Source organism: Nicotiana tabacum, chromosome 13 (assembly GCF_000715075.1).
Source record: "Nicotiana tabacum cultivar K326 chromosome 13, ASM71507v2, whole genome shotgun sequence".
Classification (NCBI taxonomy): Eukaryota; Viridiplantae; Streptophyta; class Magnoliopsida; order Solanales; family Solanaceae; genus Nicotiana; species Nicotiana tabacum.
The window spans coordinates 116,317,328-116,339,047 of record NC_134092.1 but is presented as its reverse complement, the minus strand read 5'-3'; the positions used below and the strand labels follow the sequence as shown (position 1 = coordinate 116,339,047).

Here is a 21,720-nt window from a genome sequence, read left to right as displayed (position 1 = left end):
AAGTCTGTTGCGGCGTGCAACCCAATCCTCAAATATTGAATTTTTACTAAGTCTGTTGCGTCGTGCAACGCGATCCTCCAATATTGACTTTTTATTAAGTCTGTTGCGGCATGCAACCCGATCCTCCAATATTGACTTTTTAATAAGTCTATTGCGGCGTGCAACCCGATCCTCCAATATATATATCCATTTCAATCAATTCTGTTGTGGCGTGCAACCCACTTCTCCAACATATTCATTTACCAATTCTCATAGAAGAAATTTTTTCGATAAATGCAACAATTAATATAAAACTATAAGACAACAAGCATACAATAATTATGATTTAGTTATAAAACAAACAATGACAAATAGCAAATTATTATGGAAATCAGGGAGAAACAGGCAGTTTAATATTTAATATGCTAAATGTCAAATAACAATTAAGACACATAATTCAAATAGCATGTAACAATTAATGCAGGAATTCAAGGATTAATGTTTGACAATGAATAAGAGAGAAATAATTATTATAATAATTAATTCATGATTTAAAATAATTTATGAATTTTTTCACGTAAGCATGCAAACAATTAATTTAGCGACGTATAGACACTCGTCACCTCGCCTATACGCCGTTCACATGCAATTCACATAACAAATAATTTAAGGGTTCTATTCCTTCAAGTCAAGGTTAACCCCGACACTTACCTCGCTTTGCAAATTCCAATCAATTATTCAACCACAACTTTTCCTTTTAAATTTGCCTCCGAAAGCTTCAAATCTATTCACAAACAATTCGATATATTCAATACGAATCATAGGAATTAATTCCATATGAATTTAGAAAAAAAGTTTCGGATAAACATCCGAAATTTATTAAAATATTCGGCAGTGGGACCCACATCTCAAATTCCGAAAAAACTCACGAAATCCGAACACCCGTTCCGATACGAGTTCAACCATATAAAATTTGTCCAATTCCGATGTCAAATGGACCTTCAAATCTTAATTTTTCGTTTTTGGAAAGTTTTACAAAAAATTCAATTCCTTCCATCTAAATCCGAAATAAATGATGAATATAGGCTTAGATTTATGAAATACAATCACTATATGATAAAGAACACTTACACAGTTCAAAGTCGTAAAAATTCCCCTTTGAAATCGCCCAAATCCGAGACTTAAAACTCAAAAATAAGTAAAAATGGCGACTTCTGAATTTATGGGCTCTGCCCAGTCATTTCGCATCTGTGGATAAAAGTTCCGCATTTGCGGACTCGCATTTACTAAACAAAGCTCGCATTTGCGATGCTCGGCTGCCAGGTGAAGTTCCGCATCTGCGGACACCCTTTTCGCACCTACGACATCCGCATCTGCACAAAAAGGCCGCACTTGCGAACACTCTAGGTCAGCCCAGTCCCGCATCTGCGATGGAAGTCTCGCTTCTGCGAGCTCGCACCTGCGGTAAAAAATCCACAAGTGCGATTACACCAGAACCCAATATTTCAGATTTTGCTTAAGTCCAATTCTTGTTCCGATTTCGATCCGTATCACTCTCGGGATACCCGGGACCCCGTACGAATATACCAATAAGTCCAATAACATAATACGGACTTACTCGGGGTCTCATATCACGACAAACAATGCTGAAATTATAATTCACACCCCGATTCAAACTTTGAGTTTTAAACTTTCCAATTTGCAAATCTCGTGCCAAAACATATTAAATAAATCCGGAATGACTTCAAATTTGGCAAACAAGTCATAAATGACATAACAAAGCTGTTTAAATTTTCAGAATCGGATTCCGGCTCCGATATCAAAAAGTCAACCCCGTGGTCAAACTTGAAAATCTTTAGCCTTTAAATTGCTAGTTCTGTTAAATGGTCATAACTTGAGCTAGGGACCTCCAAATTAAATTTCGGGCATACGCCCAAGTCCCAAATCATGATACGGAGCTTCTGAAACTGTCAAAATACTGATCTGGATCCGTTTGCTAAAATGTTGACCAAAATCAACTCACTTGAGTTTTAAAGCTCTATTTTCCATTTTAATCCATTTTTTACATAAAAATTTTTTTGAGAAATTTTACGGACTGCGCACGCAAGTCGAGGAATGATAAATGATGCTTTTTGAGATTTTAAAACACAGAATTACTTATTAAATTTAAAGATGACTTTTTGGGTCATCACAGTGATGGCGAAAATCAGGACAGAGCTCATCCAACCATGCTATGTTTCTTCTTCTTCTTCTTTATTGCAGTTAGCAAAAATTTTAACATGAGGATTGACTACTGCACAACATGATTTCTTAGTGTTCAAGCTTGGTGTGTTAGACATCTTCCACCTTCCAGCTTGAGGGGGAGTATTGAGGAGTAAAGTTATTAACAAGAAGGGTTTTTTAAACAATGTACAAGCCCACATATGTGAGGAACGTGAGTGTTAGTTTTGTTTGTTAAATACTGCTAGTCGGCGTAACAGTCCATTCAGAAATGAAAATCAACTTCTTCTCCTTCCTCTCAATTCTCTGAGTCTTCTAGATTCTTCCTATTAGATCTTCGTTTATGCATGCAATCCAGATTCTACCCGAGGCACTATTACTGTGAGAAATAAATTTCCAAAAAAAGAAGGCGAGAAATAGACAAGAGTTCGCAGAATATGAAAACACATGTTTGAACGAATGAAGAAATCAAATAAACTTGTGTATGTGCATGCAGAGATTTTCTCTGCTAGGTTCTATTCATCGACGGTGAAGAAATAATTGACACCGTCGAACCACTTAAAAAGTAATTACACACAATTTATATTAATTGATAATCTTAATTAAAGAAAGGAGGCAATCTTCTGTAAAAGATCAAAATACATTAATAGTATGTATATAATTTAAATCCTTAGAACATACATGTTACTAAATTCCTTCAACGATTTTGACTCTTAATTAACAATAACATACGACGTCATATCTGGCGTCATCACATTCTTATGTTTTGAAACTTATGTTTTTCTTCTTTAGAAGATTTCTTTCATTCTGATTTAATTAATATTAATGAATAGGTGCACTAAATTAAAGAGAATATAATTAATAAAATCATAGATAGAGGATAAGGTTGTCAATTGTGTAACTTACAGAGTTACAGGTGTTCACTAAACTAATCACCTCCACAATGTGTACGAAATTGAAGGAGAAATCTGATTAAAAGAATTCTCTCCCTGTTTTTTATTGCTTGATTTGAACATGTATATATTATACACTTGACATATATATATTTATTCCTCCCCCACTAACCCACTAACTTATGTCTCCTTATATTATAATTCTCTTATTAACCCCATTAATTTATGTCCCCCCATGTCCACTAATTTATATCCCCTAACCCATTAATTATGTCCCCTTATATTCTAAAGACATAATATGCACGACCACTTCTTCACCCTTCTTCTCTATCTCTAAGTAAATCTCCACGAGTGTTAGAATTAGGATATGGTTTCTTCTTCCTAGCATCCCCCCTCAAGTTGGAGGGTAACTTTGTAACCCCTAACTTGCTCAAAATCTCAGAGTGAGAAACCCCAGAATGTAGCTTTGTGAAGAGATCCGCCAGTTGGTCTTTAGATGAACAAAAGAAAGGGTAATTAAACTGGAAAGGAACTGTTGATGCACAAAATAACAGTCAATTTCTACATGTTTTGTGCATTCGTGGAAGGCGGGGTTACAGGCGATGTGAATGGCTGCCTTACTGTCAAAGTGAAGAGGTATGGGAAGACTTACTGGTGCAGAGAGATCTTCAAGAAGTCGAACTAACCATGTAAGTTCTGCAGTTACTCTTCTCATAGATCTGTATTGTCACGACTCAATTTTTCCTCCGTTGGGTATCGTGATGACACCTAGTCTTAGGGACTAGGTAAGCCTAACATTTACTGAATAACAATAATAATTAAATAATATCTAACAATTTTTAAAATAAAAATCTCTATAAAATTTACAATTCTCAAAATCGGTAGTACAAGTCATAAGCTCTACAGAGTTTGCTACAAATTTCTAAATACAACTATTTGGAAATAGGTAAAACAATGTGAATACAAAATAAGAAGGTGACTCCAGAACCTGCGAACGCAGCAACAGGTTTACCTTGAGTCTCCACAGCAACAATCCGCACAGCTAGCTAATGATCAACTGACTTCGAAATACTTGGATCTGCACAAAAATATGCAGAAGTGTAGTATGAGTACACCACGGCGGTACCCAACAAGTATCAAGACTAACCTCAGTGGAGTAGTGACGAGGAACAGTCAAGATACCTACTGGACTAAATAACCTGAACAAGTATAAGTATAGAAACAACAGAGTATGAAATCTATATAAAGACTACGCGAAGTGGCAATTAATATGGTAAATTTCAGTAAGAAAGGGATACAACAACTATCAGCGGAACACCATAATAATGACATAGAAGAACGAATGGAAACACAACCTAAATACGATGAACATAATTAAAAGAAGGGCATGTAGCAACTAGATGAAAAACAACCACTTTCACACCAAGTTTTTAGTCAATAAACTCCATGAGGTACCGAACCTCATACTATTCACAACTCACGGGTCCCAATATCTGAACCCTAACACTTGGCATCTTGTGCCCTCATTATAGTTCATAACCGCACTGACGACTCACGTGCCAAATAGAGCCATTCTCACATAGAAGGCAAGTAAACAAGGGTGTGCCTCTATACTCAGCAATATCAAGAAAATCTCTTAACCGATAAGAGTACTCAACTACGTGTATGCTTGTGGAAGTGTCCTAACATGGTTCATGTCAGCTAGTAAGTATAGGAAAAGAAATGGACAACACGTAGAATATTTTCTCGCAACTTTCCACAAGATAAAGCTCACACAGGTAAGTGTACCACTACACAAACATCAACAACAAAATGCCCCCAGGCCATCACAAGTCATCACAAATCAATCCTTGACATAGCCCACCTTGTCTCGCCACATGTGCAATAGTAAAGTAAATGCCCGCCTTGTCTCGCCACACGTGCATAATAATGTTTCCACCTTGTCTCGCCACATGCGCAACATATATATATATATATATATATATATATATATATATATATATATATATATATATATATATATATATATATATATATCCCGCCTTGTCACGCTGCATGTGCAAATATCAATAGTAACAATAGCACGACAGAAACCTCGTGCAACCCCATAAACACAATCGCACGGCAGAAACCTCGTGCATCACAATAACAACTGCACGACAGAAGCCTCGTGCATCATAATAATAACTGCACGGTAAAAACCTCGTGCGTCACAACAACAAGTACAATAACAACAATAACATTAATACAAGGGTACCACAAATAAATCAACTCAGAAATTTCAGAACTCGAAGGAACGGAGGAACTAATTCACAAGGAGTAGCCACAATAAAGAATGCTAGTCATAATAAAACAACTCAACGGGGAGAAAATAATATGTAACAACGGTCCCACAAAGTACAGTTCAACAACAAGGGAGATATCACGAGTCAATAATTCCAATAAGGATAAGTCAACTAAGATATAGGATACCTAAACTTCTTTTAAGGTTGAGCAATCACAAAAGAAATACTACAAATTCAATTAAGGATAGGCAGCGGGAAGATAATCATAACCTCAAATAAGGATGAACAATTACAGAAGAGATAATATAACTTCAAATAAAGATAAGCAGTTAGGGAAAAGACAACATGGCAATATAAGAGATAATAATTTCAATTAGGGCACATATGAATCAAACGAAAAATAAGAGTGGATAATGAAGCAATTAATTCTAATTAAAGCAGGTAGAAGTGAAACTAGTAATTAAAAAACGTAATCATAACGAGAACAATAACATATTCAGTGAATACAAGGACCTAAGAACCCTAAAAGGCCAATTTTTCACGAATAGGTCCGAGCACGTACTCGTCACCTCGCGTACACGGACTACAATTAGCATAGAAGACTCAAATCCTAAGGGGTAGTTCCCCAACACGAAGTTAGGCAAGATACTTACCTCAAAGAAGACAGATTGATACTCTAAATTGAACTTCTCGAGTGAAATGACCTACGGACGGCTCAAATCTAAACAAAATAACTTCAAAGCAAAAATAAAACTCATAAAAAACTATTCCGGATCATAAAGCATCAATCTTTATCAAAATCTAAAAATCGACCCAAAAGTTGACCCCCGAGCCCGCACCTCGGAACCCGAAAAATTTCACAAAACCTGAATACCCATTCCGATACGAGTTCAACCATACTAAAATTATCAAATTTCGATACCATTTCATCCCTTAAATCATGATTTTTCATTTTGAAATTTTTCTACAAAAACCTCCATTTTCCTCAACTCAAAACATTAAATGATATAAATAAAGATAAAATCATGGAATATAATAAATTTTAGGTGAAGAAAACTTACCCAGTCGATTTGCTTGAAAAACCCACAAAGAAGCTCCCAAAACCGAGCTCTCAAAGTCCCAAAGTGAAAAATGAGATCAAACCCTCGTAACTTCCCCTTTTCTTCTCAATGATTTCGCTTCTGCGGGCTTCCAGTCGCACCTGCGATGCCGCACCTGCAGAAATTCCATTGCAGGTGCAGAAATGACTTAAGTCCTCTGGTCCGCTTCTGTAAGCACAAGGCCGCACTTGCGAGTGCGCGCCTGCGGACTTTTGTCCATTTCTGCGGAATCCTCACTCAGCTCGCCTTCCGCTTCTGTGATCCCCTCTCCACAGGAGCGGCTCTGCTTCTGCGCCTCTATTGTCGCACCTGCGACCACTTGTTACCCAGACCAGGGACGCATCTGCGTGCTTCCTTCCGCACGTGCTGGTCCGTACCTGCGGTCACCCCACCGCAAGTGTGATCACAGCTATATACACAAGTTCAATTTCAATCTGTTAAGCATCCGAAATCAACCCGAGGCCCCCCAGGATCTCAACCAAACATACCAACAAGTCCTAAAATACCATATGAACTTAGTCGATCCTTCAAATCACATCAAACAATGCTAAAAATACGAATCACCCTCCAATTCAAACTTAATGAACTTGAAACTTCAAATTTCTACAACCGATGACGAAACCTATCAAACCACGTCTGATTGACCTCAAATTTTGCACACAAGTCATATTAAACATTACGGACCTACTCCAACTTCCGAAATCAGAATTCGACCCCAATATCAAAATGTCCATTTCTGGTCAAAATCTCCAAAAATTCGACTTTCGCAATTTCAAGCCTAAATCAGCTACATACCTCAAATTCACAGTCCGGACATGCTCCTAAATCCAAAATCACCATACGAAGCAGTTGCAAACATTCAAAGCCCATTCGGAGCCGTTTACACAAAGGTCAAAATTCCGATCAATTCTTACCGCTTAAGCTTCCAAAACTTGCATCCTTCTTCCGATTTGACTGTGAATCATCCGGTAAATAAATTCAACCATGCACGTAAGTCAATGCACATAATACGAAGTTGCTCACGACCTTATGCCACCAAACGAGATTTAAATTCTCAAAACGATCGGCCAGGTCGTTACATCCTTCCCCTCTTAAACAAACGTTCGTCCTCTAACGTGCCAAGAATCGCCTAGAAGTCTTCAAATCACTAAAAGCACATATCCAACATACACCCGCGGGTGACCCCACATCACCCTAATCCAAATAAGCCTAACGACACCATCTCAACTATAATTTATCCCTTCTACTAACACTGACAGGCCTTAGTGTCAAATTATCACCTTTCATTCATCTCCAAAAGACCCGATTCTAAATCGATACCCGGTATCAGTCTCAACTAGCTTCAACAACTTATGCCTATACCCACAAGGTACGATCACACAATGTGACACACCACACATAGGCCCATAATAACATTTCTGATCACAATAGCTGCCCGTATTCAATACCAGCACCGACAATTAGCCTCATATCCGTTAGAGATCCATTTCAAACCTCCACAACACTGACAATGATGCAAGAAACACGAAGACCTCATAACTATACACCCGGATCAATAAGTCACATCTAACGCCACCAACACACACCCCGTAAACTAAAACTCAAATAAGCACAAGACTAAAATGACCGAATATGTAAAGAGAAACACATAAGAGAAATATCAAACAAGCCCGACATGAATAATTCTCTATCAGTACCATACTACAATCCAATTTAAAAAGGAAAAATCAAAGTACATGAACAAATCACAAGGATCTCATCCTGATATAACTTTCACCGCGACACGCAGCCCGGCTCAAACATATCAAATCACATGGATTCGCGAGGGTCTCACCTTCAACTCTGAATCATAAGCCGAATACACATCATACCAATTGAAATCTTCCACTAACTTAATTCTGCCAATAAAATCACAACACTTACTGAACGCTCACCCCGGTAGAGTATCAAATCATAAATCGTAACCAAATTACTCAGGAATCACATCAAACCTACCATAATAGACAACATGAATTCACTTCTAGTCTCACAACTCTCAATAATAGATGAAAACAAATGATAGACACGGGCTACCACTCATAGAATCTCCCAACATGGGCAAACATATAAACAGAATACTAAGTCATGAACTCACCCATAGGTGGAGCAACAAATAGGGGACTCACCCCGATAAGCAAAACTAAAAGAAAATACGAATGGTGCCCCTCTGTAACAAATCAAAATCATACATGTATGGCATCATCTGGCGCAGCGGCCTCAAGCCTACTATATGAAACACATCAACAGGCCTGGCCTCCCCCTCTTGGGCGACCTCTACTCATCTGAATACCTCGCTGTGACATATCTGTCCGAAGTCTGGGACAATCTCGCACCATGTGGCTGGTATCTCCACACTCAAAGCAACCTCTCTGCTGACGTGGTTGTGGAAACTATGCAGTAAGGGTACCTTGAGACCCATGAGTACCTGAAATACCGTGCGAAGCCGAAAGTGCATACTGAGCTGGCTAACCCACAAAACCTCTACCATGCCGTACCCTGCCTCCAAAATAAAGACCAGTAGATCTCTCCGGTCTACGAGGCCTCCACGCCTCCCTGTCCTCTCTCTCATGTCCTCGACTATCCTCTCTCTCTCATGGCCCCGCTTGTCCTCTTTCTCCTGATCCCACATGCTCTCCACTCGGCGAGCGATCCCTACCACTTGCTGAAACAAAACATCCGACTCTAACTCCCGAGCCATGCTGAACTGAATATCATGCCTGAGCCCCTTAATGAATCTACACACACGCTCTCTAACTGTATCGACCAAAGCAGGTGCATGTCTGGCCAAATCATTGAATCTAACGGTATACTCTGACACTGACATAGTGCCCTGGCGCAACTGCTCAAACTCGCGCCATGCATCTCGAAGGGACTGAGGTACAAACTCTCTCAGGAACATCTCTGAAAATTGAACCCATGTAAGTGATGCTGACTCAGTCAGGCTACCCATCTCATATGCCCGCCACCACTGATAAGCCGCCTCCCTAAGCTAGAACATAACAAAAGTAACCCCGCTCGTCTCCACAATACCCATGGTATGAAGAATACAGTGACACTCCTCCAGGAAACCCTGGGCATTGTCTGTCGCCAATCCACTGAAGGTAGGAGGGTGGTACTTCTTGTACCTCTCAAGTATAAGTTGTTCTTCCTCAGATGCTGCTGCCCTAACCACAGGCTGAACTGGGACCGCAGGCTATGTCACCATGTAACCTGGAACCTGACCAACAAGAACTCGCTGCTCTAGAGTGTTGGCAGCGGGAGTCTGGGTTCCGACCCTGGTCTGTGAAGTAGCTGGTGCAACCAGAATCAATCCCTCCTGAGCCAATGTACCAAAGATGCTCAGGAATTATGCTAAGGTCTCCTGAAGTCTGGGGGTAACAACAGGCGCCTCCGGTACCTGCCCCCTAACTGGAACTACCAGCGGCTCCTCAACTGCTGCTCTGGTAGGTGCCTTAGCTGCGGCACATGCTCCTCATCGGCCTCTACCTCTTCCCCTAGCGACATCTGCTCTGGGGGTAATGTCATCAGTAACTGCAGCTCGTGTCCTCACCATCTGTGAGAGAATGGAATGATAAAAGTTCACACTTCGAGATCAATGAACTCGCACGATAGGAATGAAGGAAGTGAAACTGTCCTAATAGTTTTGTAGCCTCTTGAAGATAAGTACAGACGTCTCCCGTATCCATACCGGTCCGCAAGACTCTACTAAACTCGCTTATGACTCGTAGCACCTTTGAACGTAGAGCTCTGATACCAACTTGTCACGACCTAATTTTTCCTCCGTTAGGTATCGTGATGCCACCTAGTCTTAGGGACTAGGTAAGCCTAATATTTACTGAATAACAATAATTATTAAATAATATCTAATAATTTTTGAAATGAAAATCTCTATAAAATTTACAATTCCCAAACCGGTAGTACAAGTCATAAGCTCTATAGAGTTTGCTATAAAGTTTTAAATACAACTGTTCCGAAATAGGTAAAACAATGTGAATACAAAATAGGAAGGTGACTCCGAAGCCTATGAATGCAGCAGAAGGTTTACCTTGAGTCTCCACAATCCGCACAACTAGCTAATGATCAACTGACAACGAAATACTTGGATTTGCACAAAAATGTGCATAAGTGTAGTATGAGTACACTACGACGGTACCCAGTAAGTGTCAAGACTAACCTCAGTGGAGTAGTGACGAGGAACAGTCAAGACACCTACTGGACTAAATAACATGAACGAGTATAAGTATAGAAACAACAGAGTATGATATATACATAAAGACTACGCGAAATGGCAATTAATACGGTAAAACTTCAGTAAGAAAGGGATAGAACAACTATCAGCGGAACACCATAATAATGACATAGAAGAACGAACGGAAACACAGCCTAAATCCGATGAACACAATTAAAAGAAGGGCAGATAGTAACTATATGAAAAACAACCACTTTCACACCAAGTTTTTAATCAATAAACTCCACGAGGTACCGAACCTCATACTATTCACAACTCACGGTACCAATACCTGAACCCTAACACTTGACATCCTGTGCCCTCATTATACTTCATAAATGCACTGACGACTCACGTGCCAAATAGATCCTTTCTCACATAGAAGGCAAGTAAATAAGGGTGTGCCTCTATACTCAGCAGTATCAAGAAAACCTCTTAATCGATAATAGTACTCAACTATGTGTATGCTTGTGCAAGTGTCCTAACATGGTTCATGCCAGCTAGTAAGTATAGGAAAAGAAATGGACAATACGTAGAATGTTTTCTCACAACTTTTCACAAGATAAAGCTCACACAGGTAAGTGTACCACTACACAAACATCAATAACAAAATGCCCCCATGCCATCACAAATCATCACAAATCAATCCCTCACATAGCCCACCTTGTCTCGCCACGTGTGCAATAGTAAAGTAAATGCCTGCCTTGTCTCGCCACACGTGCATAATAATGTTCCCACCTTGTCTCGCCACATGCACATGTGTGTATATATACATAAATGCCCGCCTTATCTCGCCACACGTGCATAATAATGTTCTCACCTTGTCTCGCCACATGCCCAACCCATATATATATATCTCACCTTGTCACGCCGCATGTGCAAATATCAATAGTAACAATAGCACGGCAGAAACCTCGTGCAACCCCATAACAACAACCGCACGGCAGAAACCTCGTGCATCACAATAATAACAACCGCACGGCAGAAACCTCGTGCATCACCACAACAAATACAACAACAACAATGGCAATAATACAAAGGCACGGCACAAACCTCGTGCGTCACAACAACAACAATAACACTAATATAAGGGTACGACAAATAAATCAACTCAGAAATTCCAGAACTCGAAGGAACGGAGGAACTAATTCACAAGGAGTATCCACAATAGAGAATGCTAGTTATAATAAGAACAGCTCAACAGGGAGAAAATAATATGTAACAACGGTCCCACAAAGTACAATTCAACAACAAGGGAGATATCACGAGTCAATAATTTCAATAAGGATAAGTCAACTAAGATATAGGATACCTAAACTTCTTTTAAGGTTGAGCAATCCCAAAAGAAATACTACAAATTTAATTAAGGATAGGCAGCGGGAAGATAATCATAACCTCAATTAAGGATGAACAATTACATAAGAGATAATATAACTTCAAATAAAGATAAGCAGTTAGGAAAAAGACAACATGGCAATAGAAGAGATAACAATTTCAGTTAGGGCGTATATGAATCAAATGAACAACAAGAGTGGATCATGAAGCAATTAATTCTGATTAAAGCAGGTAGAAGTGAAACTAGTAATTAAGAAACGTAATCATAACGAGAACAACTTCATATTCAGTGAATACAAGGACCTAAGAAACCCAAAAGGCCAATTTTTCACAAATAAGTCTGAGCACGTACTCATCACCTCGCGTACACGGACTACAATTAGCATAGAAGACTCAAATCCTAAGGGGTAATTCCCCCACACAAAGTTTGACAAAATACTTACCTCAAAGAAGACAGACTAATACTCTAAAATAAACTTCTCGGGTGAATTGACCTCCGGACGGCTCAAATCTAATCAAAATAACTTCAAAACACAAATAAAACTCATAAGAAACTATTCCGGATCATAAAGCATCAATCTTTATCAAAATCTAATAATCGACCCAAAAGTCAACCTCCCGGCCTGTACCTCAGAACCTGATAAATTTCACAAATATCGAACACCCATTCCGATACGAGTTCAACCATATTAAAATTATCAAATTCCGATACCATTTCGTCCCTTAAATCATGATTTTTTATTTTGAAATTTTTGTTCAAAAACCTCTATTTTTCTCAACTCAAAACACAAATTAAATGATAAAAATAAAGATAAAATCATGGAATATAATAAATTCTAGGTGAAGAACACTTACCCAATCGATTTGTTTGAAAAACCCACAAAGAAGCTCCCAAAACCGAGCTCTCAAAGCCCCAAAGTGAAAATGAGATCAACCCCTCGTAACTTCCCCTTTTCTGCCCAGTGATTTCGCTTCTGCGGCCTTGCAGTTGCACCTGCGAAAATTCCATCGCAGGTGCGAAAATGACTTAAGTCCTCTGGTCCACTTCTGCGAGCACAAGGCCGCGCCTGCGAGTGCTCGCCTGCGGACTTTTGTCCGCTTCTGTGGAATCCTCACTCAGCTCGCCTTCCGCTTCTGCGATCCCCTCTCCGCAGGAGCGGTTCCGCTTCTGTGCCTCTTTTGTAGCACCTGCGACCACTGGTTACCCAGACCAGGGCCGCATCTGCGAGCTCCCTTCCGCACATGCGAGTCCGTAAAACTTCAGCAATATACACAAGTCCAATTTCAATCTGTTAAGCATCCGAAATCAACTCGAGGCCCCCCGGGACCTCAACCAAACATACCAACAAGTCCTAAAATACCATACAAACTTAGTCGAGCCCTCAAATCACATCAAACAATGCTAAAAATATGAATCACCCTCCAATTCAAACTTAATGAACTTGAAACTTCAAATTTCTACAAACCATGACGAAACCTATCAAACCACGTCCGATTGACCTTAAATTTTGCACACAATCCATATTCAAAATTATGTACCTACTCCAACTTCCAGAATCAGCATCCGACCCCGATATCAAAAAGTCCACTTTCGGTCAAAATCTCCAAAAATTCAACTTTCGCCATTTCAAGCCTAAATCAGCTACAGACCTCAAATTCACAGTCCGGACATGCTCCTAAGTCCAAAATCACCATAAAGATCTGTTGCAAACATCCAAATCCCATTCTGGAGCTGTTTACACAAAGGTCAAAACTCCGGTCAACTCTTACCTCTTAAGCTTTCAAACTTGCATCCTTCTTCTGATTTGACTCTGAATCATCCGGTAATTGAATTCAACCATGCACGCAAGTCAATACACATAATACGAAGTTGCTTAGGACCTTATGCCACCAAACGAGACTTAAATTCTCAAAATGACCGGCCGGGTCGTTACATGTAATCTACCTCTGCAGAAGATAGAGAGATTGACACTTGTTTCTTTGATTTCCAGGAAATGGGTGCTCCTCCTAGTGTGATGAAGAATCCACTTACGGACCTCCTAGAATCCTTGAAAGAGGCCCAATAAGTATCGCAAAATGCAAGCAAGGAGTGTTTTGCAGAGATAAGAATTCCTTGTCCTGGATCACAACACAAATATTTGAGCATTCGCAAGTATGCAGAGAAATGAGACTTACAGTGTCTCTGCATGTATTGACTGAGGGTAAGGACTATGAAAGAAAGGTCCGAACGAGTGTTAGTGAGATAGTTCAACTTGCCAAGCAGATGACGAAATACTGTTGGATATTGCAAAGGGTGCCCATCATCAGCTTGAAGCTTAGAGGAAGGATCAAGAGGAGAACTGACTCGAGGCAAATGAGATACATCAAATTCCTCCAGCATATCTAGGGTAAATCTCCTTTGTCTTATAATAAAACCTTCCTTTTCTCGCAGAATTTCCATCCCTAAAAAATAATGTATGTCTCCTAGATTTTTGACCTCGAATTCACTGTTTAGAAAACCCTTGATATGCTGAATTTCTTCCAAGTCATCTCCTGTAAGAATTATTCCATCTACATAGACAGCTAGGATAGAAATCAGGTTTCCTGTCTGTTTAAAGAATAGTGAGTAATCGTTTAATGATGAAGAATTCCCCTTAAAATTTAAAGCTCCTGCAATCCTAGCATACCATTGCATAAAAGCTTGTTTTAAACCATACAATGACTTCCTTAGTAAACAAACATGCTTAGGACTAGGAGGTGTTAACCTTTTTGGAAACCTCATGTACACCTCCTCTTGTAGATCACCATGCAAAAATACATTGTTGACATCTAATTGACACATATTCCAATCTCTTTTGGCTGCAATAGTGAGTAAACACCTTATGGTTGTCATTTTCACCACTGGTGAAAAAGTCTCACTATAATCTATACCTTCTCTTTGGATACCCCCCCTGACCACCAGCCTTGCCTTTAACCTTTTAATTCTTCTATCCGACAAATGCTTTACCTTGTACAACCATTTGCAAGGTAGAGCCTTTTTTCCTTTAGGTAATTCAACCACATCCCACGTGTGGTTGTCTTCTAGAGCTTTAAGCTCTGAATTCATAGCTTCTATCCAATATAGATGTTGACAAGCCTGTCTAAAACTGTTAGGTTCTGTGAGAATAGAGAGGGATTGTAACACATGTTGATTGTTGGGTGACAGAGAAAAGAAACAAAATTCCCTAGGCTTACTTGGTTGAGTGAAACATGTTGATTCTACATTTGTGAACATGATATTACTGCATACATAATCTTTAAAGTAGGCTGGTTGATTGGAAACTCTTTCTGACTTTCTTAATGGTGTAGGCTGCTTGGGTATAGAAACATGTGAGGTATTGTGTGGTATATCTAGGATAAACTGAAAAGGAATTAGGGTAGTAGACAATCGGTGATGAGAGGAAGTGTATGAAGAACTTGGTAATGGTAAGGAGAAAATATCACAAACTTCAGGTTCTAAAGAGATGGGTGAGGATTGATCTTATGATGAAGGTGAATAGGTAGGTTCTGTAGTAAATGTTGAGCTTGGGAATATAGGATGTTGTGATATGTTGGTTTCAACGAAAGGGAAGTGTGATTCATGAAATTTCACATCCCTTGACACAAATACTCTTCATATGGACAATTCCAATAGCTTATATCCCTTCTGATGAAGCGGATAACCAAGAAAAACACAAGTTGTTGCCCTATCATCAAACTTGCCTCTTTCCTGGGCTATTGTAGAAGCATAACAGAGGCATCCAAAATTCCTTAAATGATCATACTTGGGTTTCTCTTGAAATAAAACCTCATATAGTGTCTTTCCTTTAAAAACACTAGAAGGCATCCTATTAATAAGATGTGTGGCAGTTAGGATAGATTCACCCCAATATGACATATATAGATTGGATTGAAACATTAACACTCTTGCAATCTCTAAGAGGTGTCTATGCTTCCTTTCAACAATTCCATTCTATTGAGGAGTTGCTACACAAGACTGTTGGTATAGAATTCCTTCTGACGCTAGGAAAGCTGCCTTTTTTGTACCTTTTTCCAATTCTAATGCATTGTCAGATCTTATCATTCTGACTTTCACATTGAATTTCCTTTCATCCATAGACAGAAAAGATTTAAGCATAGGAAAAGTATTGCTTTTTGCACTTAATAAAAATGTCCATGTTCCTCTACTATAGTCATCTACTACAGTAAGGAAATGTCTGAATCCATTGTAAGTATTTGACTTATAAGGTCCCCATGTGTCTACATGTATAAGTTCAAATATATGCTTGGATTTTATGCTACTGACAGGAAAAGGATTCCTGATTTGCTTAGCCTTATGACAAACATCACAGATAAATTCAGAATTTGACTTACAATGAAGGAAATCTAAATATTTCATTGCCAAAAATGGGAGGTGTCCCAATCTTACATGCCAAAGTTTAACATCAGAAGTACCATTAACTTGAACTAGATTAGAAAAAGAAATAGACTCTCAAATGATATTTCTTTCTTTTGGAATTGAAGGAACATTACTACTGAATAACCCCTTAGACTTAAGGCTACTTGGTTCCAATAAGTAGAGTCCCTCTCTAACTTCACTAAAAACTTGTGGACTCTCCATTAAAAGGCCCTGCAACATACACCCAATAGATATAAATAGGACATCATACTTGAACTGAACATAAAACCTATTAACTGATAATAAGTTATATTTGAAATCTGGAACATGTAACATATTGTTCAGGATATGACCTGGCAGAATAGAAATACTCCCTATATGAGTAACAATCACCTTGAAAGAGTTAGGTAAACTGATATTCAAAGGTACAAGAAGTGGAGTTAGAAACAGAAAAGAATTAGGATCAAAACACATATGCTCCGAGGCACCTGAATCAATGATCCAGGTGTCTGATTTTAGACTAGTAAATACTGAACCTGAGTATTTTAGAATAGTACCAGCAACTGCATTAGTATTGATTCCTGTATTTCCTGCCTGTGCTAATTTTACCTGCTTATACATGTGCATCATTTTTGCAATTTGTTCCTTACTGAGTTATTGTCCAAAATTACTGTTGTTGAGCTCAGTGTTTTGTCCTGCTGAATTCTCACGTTCCTCATATGTTAGTACTACATTTTCTTTAATTTGAGTCTGATAACCTTTGTGATTGGTGAACTCAAAATCTTCTCGAAATCCAATAATTCTATAGTAGTCCTCTTGTGTATGTCCAGTTTTTCCACAATAAGTACAAGACATATTTGGATTATACTTCTTTTTCCCTTTAAACCTTTGCTGAAGTTTAACAAACTTTTGCCCTGAGTTATTATATTTGGGTGATATGGTTGCTCCTCTTTATTTGGCTTCTAAGTTTATGATAATTCTTCCCTTGTCCTATGATCATAAAGGCTGCAAAATCAGCTAGAAGTTGTGCATTAGGCTGCTTGGCCTCTCTAGCTGCCATGAATGATACTGATTCAGAATTAAAATGTGCATTTGCATAAACTTTTCTTTGATTTTCATCTTGTAGGAGAAGTGAATAAGCAACATCTATGTTAGGCAAAGGGTTCATCATGAGGATATTTCCTCTTGCTTGTGCATAGATGTCATTTATTCCCATTAAGAATTGGATCAATCTATGATCCTCAAGAGACTTAGTCAACTTTGCCTTTACTTCCCAAACACAAACACATGAACAACATATGATAACATTTAAAGCATCTAATTCATCCCACATTCGTTTGAGCTTAGTGAAGTATGCTGCAATGTCATTGTTTCTCTGTACTACACCTGATAACTCCTTCTGCAGATGAAAAAGCTTGGCTCCATTTGATCTCCAAAATCTCTGCTCCAAGCTGTCCCAAAGTTCTTTTGCAGTTTTGGAGTATATCACACTGTCTGCAATATCCTTTGAGAGAGTATTTAGGATCCAAGAGATGACCATGTCATTCACATAACTCCATTGTTCATGGTGTGGATATTTCAGATCTAGAGATTGACATGCTCTATTGATGAAACCAAGTTTCTTCTTGGCTAATAAAGACAGGAGAATAGATCTCCTCCACCCTGGGTATCCTCTTCCATCAAACACAGTGTTGACTAGAGTCATTCCAGGTAAATCAGAGTTATTGAGATAATAAGGGTGGTTGACATCATAGCTGACTGATTTTGCAGCATTGCTCGTATCACGAGTAGACGTGATGGTTGTTTCTGGCATTTTAGGTTACTGATTATGATGATGAATCTGATGTAAATTGATTTGATGGTTGGACTATTAGATCGAGCTTATTGCTCTGATATCATGTACGAAATTGAAGGAGAAATCTGATTGAAAAAAATCTCCCGTATTTTTCATTGTTTGCTTTGTACATGTATATATTATGCACTTGACATATATATTTATTGGTCCCACAATAACTCACTAACTTATGTCTCCTTATATTATAATCTTTTTACTAACACCATTAATTTATGTCCCCTCATGTCCACTAATTTATGTCCCCTAACTCATTAATTATGCCCCCCTATATTCTAAAGATATAATATGCACGACCACTTCTTCACCCTTCTTCTCTATCTCTAAGTTTCTTCTTCCCAACACAGTGGTCAATCTATAGTAATATTAAGTTGGACGTGAAGACTCGAATAATAATTCCTCGTTATCATTTTTGATTCCCAATTTTGTATAGTGTTGTTTGAGTAAACACATAAATTTTAATATATTTAACCGCCAACGGTTATGGTGGAGTGAGAAGTATTTCTCCATCTTTAATCAAAAGTCATAAATTCGAGTTATGTGTATTAAGTTGCATTTGGTTGAGAGTATTTTATCTCCAAAGTGAAATTTTTCAACGTGAATCTGAATTAGTAGGTCCAAAGCACGTATTAGGCGGGCGAAAAACAAATAAAAAATATTTTCAAAAAGAAATAATGCATATCGTATCATATCCACAGTTTTGCCATATATCGTTATATGCGCTCTTATATTAGCCTTGGTGTATGCAATTAATTATGTAAAGTAACTTATAACTTTGACCGCAACATATCTGAGGTTTTCTATTATCATGCTCCTTTCGGTCCACAATAAGTAATTTTTTGGCTTTTTTTTTTTGTAATCCAAAATAAATGATTTTTTCAGATTTCAAGAATGAATTAATTATTTTTTTTCTATATTGCTCTTGGAGTAAATAGTGTTGGAGTATGTGTTAGGAGTGTTTATGTGAAGAGATAGTAAAGGTTAATATGGTCAATTTTATTGCTAATTAATGTTAAAAGGTGTATTTTTTAATTTGTGTGAAAACGACCAAAAAATCACTTATTGTGGACCGGAGGGAGTAATTAATAAGCTCGGTTTAAATGAAGGCGGTCAATTTTATTGCTAATTAATGTTAAAAGGTGTATTTTTTAATTTGTGTGAAAACGACCAAAAAATCACTTATTGTGGACCGGAGGAAGTAATTAATAAGCTCGGTTTAAATGAAGGCGATTAATTAACTCTATCTTTTTTGAGTTACATAGAACAGTACAGCTGTTCAAGATACAGTGATAATACTAAATTTTGTACATTTTGTTTTTGCGGATCCTAGCAAATCTCAATCCATTAAAATCGTCCAATATAATAGGGAAAAAATAAAGTGTACTATAAATTAACCAGGTTTCTGTGTTTGTTTGAGCTAAATCTTAAAAAATTTCAACTTTTCAAATTTTTAAAAATGGTAGGTTTCACACAAACTAGTCTTAAAGTATTTGAAAGATGTGAAAAACTGAGTTTGATTTGTTTTTTAAACTTTACTACTTTTTTTTCAAGATTTAACTCAAACAGCCACTTTCTGTAAAACCTCAAAAATGAGTTTGCAAACTCAAAAGCTCTAAGCATAAAATAAAATGCCTAGTAATCCTAGTTGCATTATTTCTCTTTCCCGAAGAAGGTTTATTTGTTAATATTTTTGTTATGAAACATTCTTATCCTCATTTGTTGATCAACGTTAATTAGTGATCAAAATGTCAATAAAGGAGTGTGTATGCATATATATATATATATATATATATATATATATATATATATATATATATATATATATATATATATATATGCTGAATATTTGTTTAGCTGGAATTTCAAAATTGAGTTTGAGGTTAGAGTTCGAGGGACTAATAAGTTTTTGTCCAGTACCAAATAGAAAACGATATATCGCCATCAAGGATTGCAATGGAATTGATAAGATCACTTCACTCTTAATTAGAGGGATCAGCTTCAAATCCTGGGAATAAAGAAAATTCTAGTAAAGAGCGTACACCGAATAAGAAATAAAAATAAGAAAACGACAGATCAAACCCTTTCATGTCCACAAGCCTTGATTTTGAACGAGAAAAACTAAGCCAAGACTGGAAAACTGGCACGCGACATGTCTCTTGACTTTTATTGAGCTCGAGGTGCCAAAACGTCAAACTGGAATTCTTATTCTTTCTGGTCAGCAGTGGCGTTTCATTTTATTATAAGTTGACTATTTGATGAACCAAAGTCCCATTTTTTTAAATTAAAATGAAAAACAAAAATATAGATGCTAAAAATAATAGGTATGTAATGGCTAAAGCGCATTGGATATTTGGAGCGTGATCAATATTGCTAGAGAAATATTCTTTTACCCCTCATCGGTTGTGTACGAATTTTTTCAAATATATTTCTTGAAAGGGTGTTAATTAATCAATTCGTTTTGTACGATTTTGAGTTATTTCGATTCAATGTATTTGGTATATCGATTTCTTAATTGATATAACCTTACTAACGTAATTAAATTCGGTGTAACTCGATTTTTATGCGGTTTGATTTTCGATTTATCTTGTTTAATAACTTCAGTAGGCTCATATAGAGAATTGTAACTTTATTATTTTTAAGGGTAGCAAAACAACTTAATTAGACCACCCACAATCTCAAACTTTAAAGAAGATTTGAAAATAATTAAATGAGAATATCAAAAGCAACAAAGTGAAAATATATAGTTGAATGCACATAGTTCATTTGATCTGAATTTAAACTCTGGTAGAGTCTAATTTTAGACCCGACAATCTAAATTTGACTCAAAAGGCCTAAAGAAAAAGAAGAAGAATTATTAGCAGTTTGTCAACTCGGTCTACTCTCTCTCAACAATTGCTCTGGTCTACTCTCTCCGAGTTGGATGCAGGTCTAACTCAATTTTAAAAGATAACTAAAGAAATGAGTATTTCTCAAAATCATATTCATTCCCATAAGAATTTGGACAGGAAAGAAAAGTTTTTAGTTAAGTACGTAGGTTGAGTAACACAAAAAAACAATAAACCTTACATCCTCAAACTCCATTCGATTTTAAACCAAAATATTAATTTAACTATGATTTGAAAAGAGTCAATCAAAAACGACACTTCAGTTATTCATGAACAAGCATAAAGAATTACTAGTAATTATATAATCTGCTTTAAAAAGAGTAAAGTAGGATAAAATCTTCAAAAATTTAAAAAGGAAATTAGAACACGCTATCAAAACAGGATATAAACTGCTACCATTTTTTTTTACTATAGGGAACCGCAGCCGCTACCCTTCATGCTTTCTCGGTCGAGCTTAGCTTGTCACAGCTCCAGTGTAATAGCTCGTAAACTTAATTAGAGAAGTAAA

The 21,720-nt window shown here is 37.5% G+C and overlaps 1 protein-coding gene across 1 annotated transcript; it reads right to left on the bottom strand.

The window, feature by feature from the left end:
* Positions 1-17,397: 17,397 nt before the first annotated feature.
* On the bottom strand, positions 17,398-18,288 carry LOC107766956 (uncharacterized). The gene has a single exon (XM_016585874.1). It carries the CDS (start codon positions 18,286-18,288, stop codon positions 17,398-17,400), a length of 891 nt encoding a protein of 296 aa, XP_016441360.1.
* Positions 18,289-21,720: the final 3,432 nt, after the last annotated feature.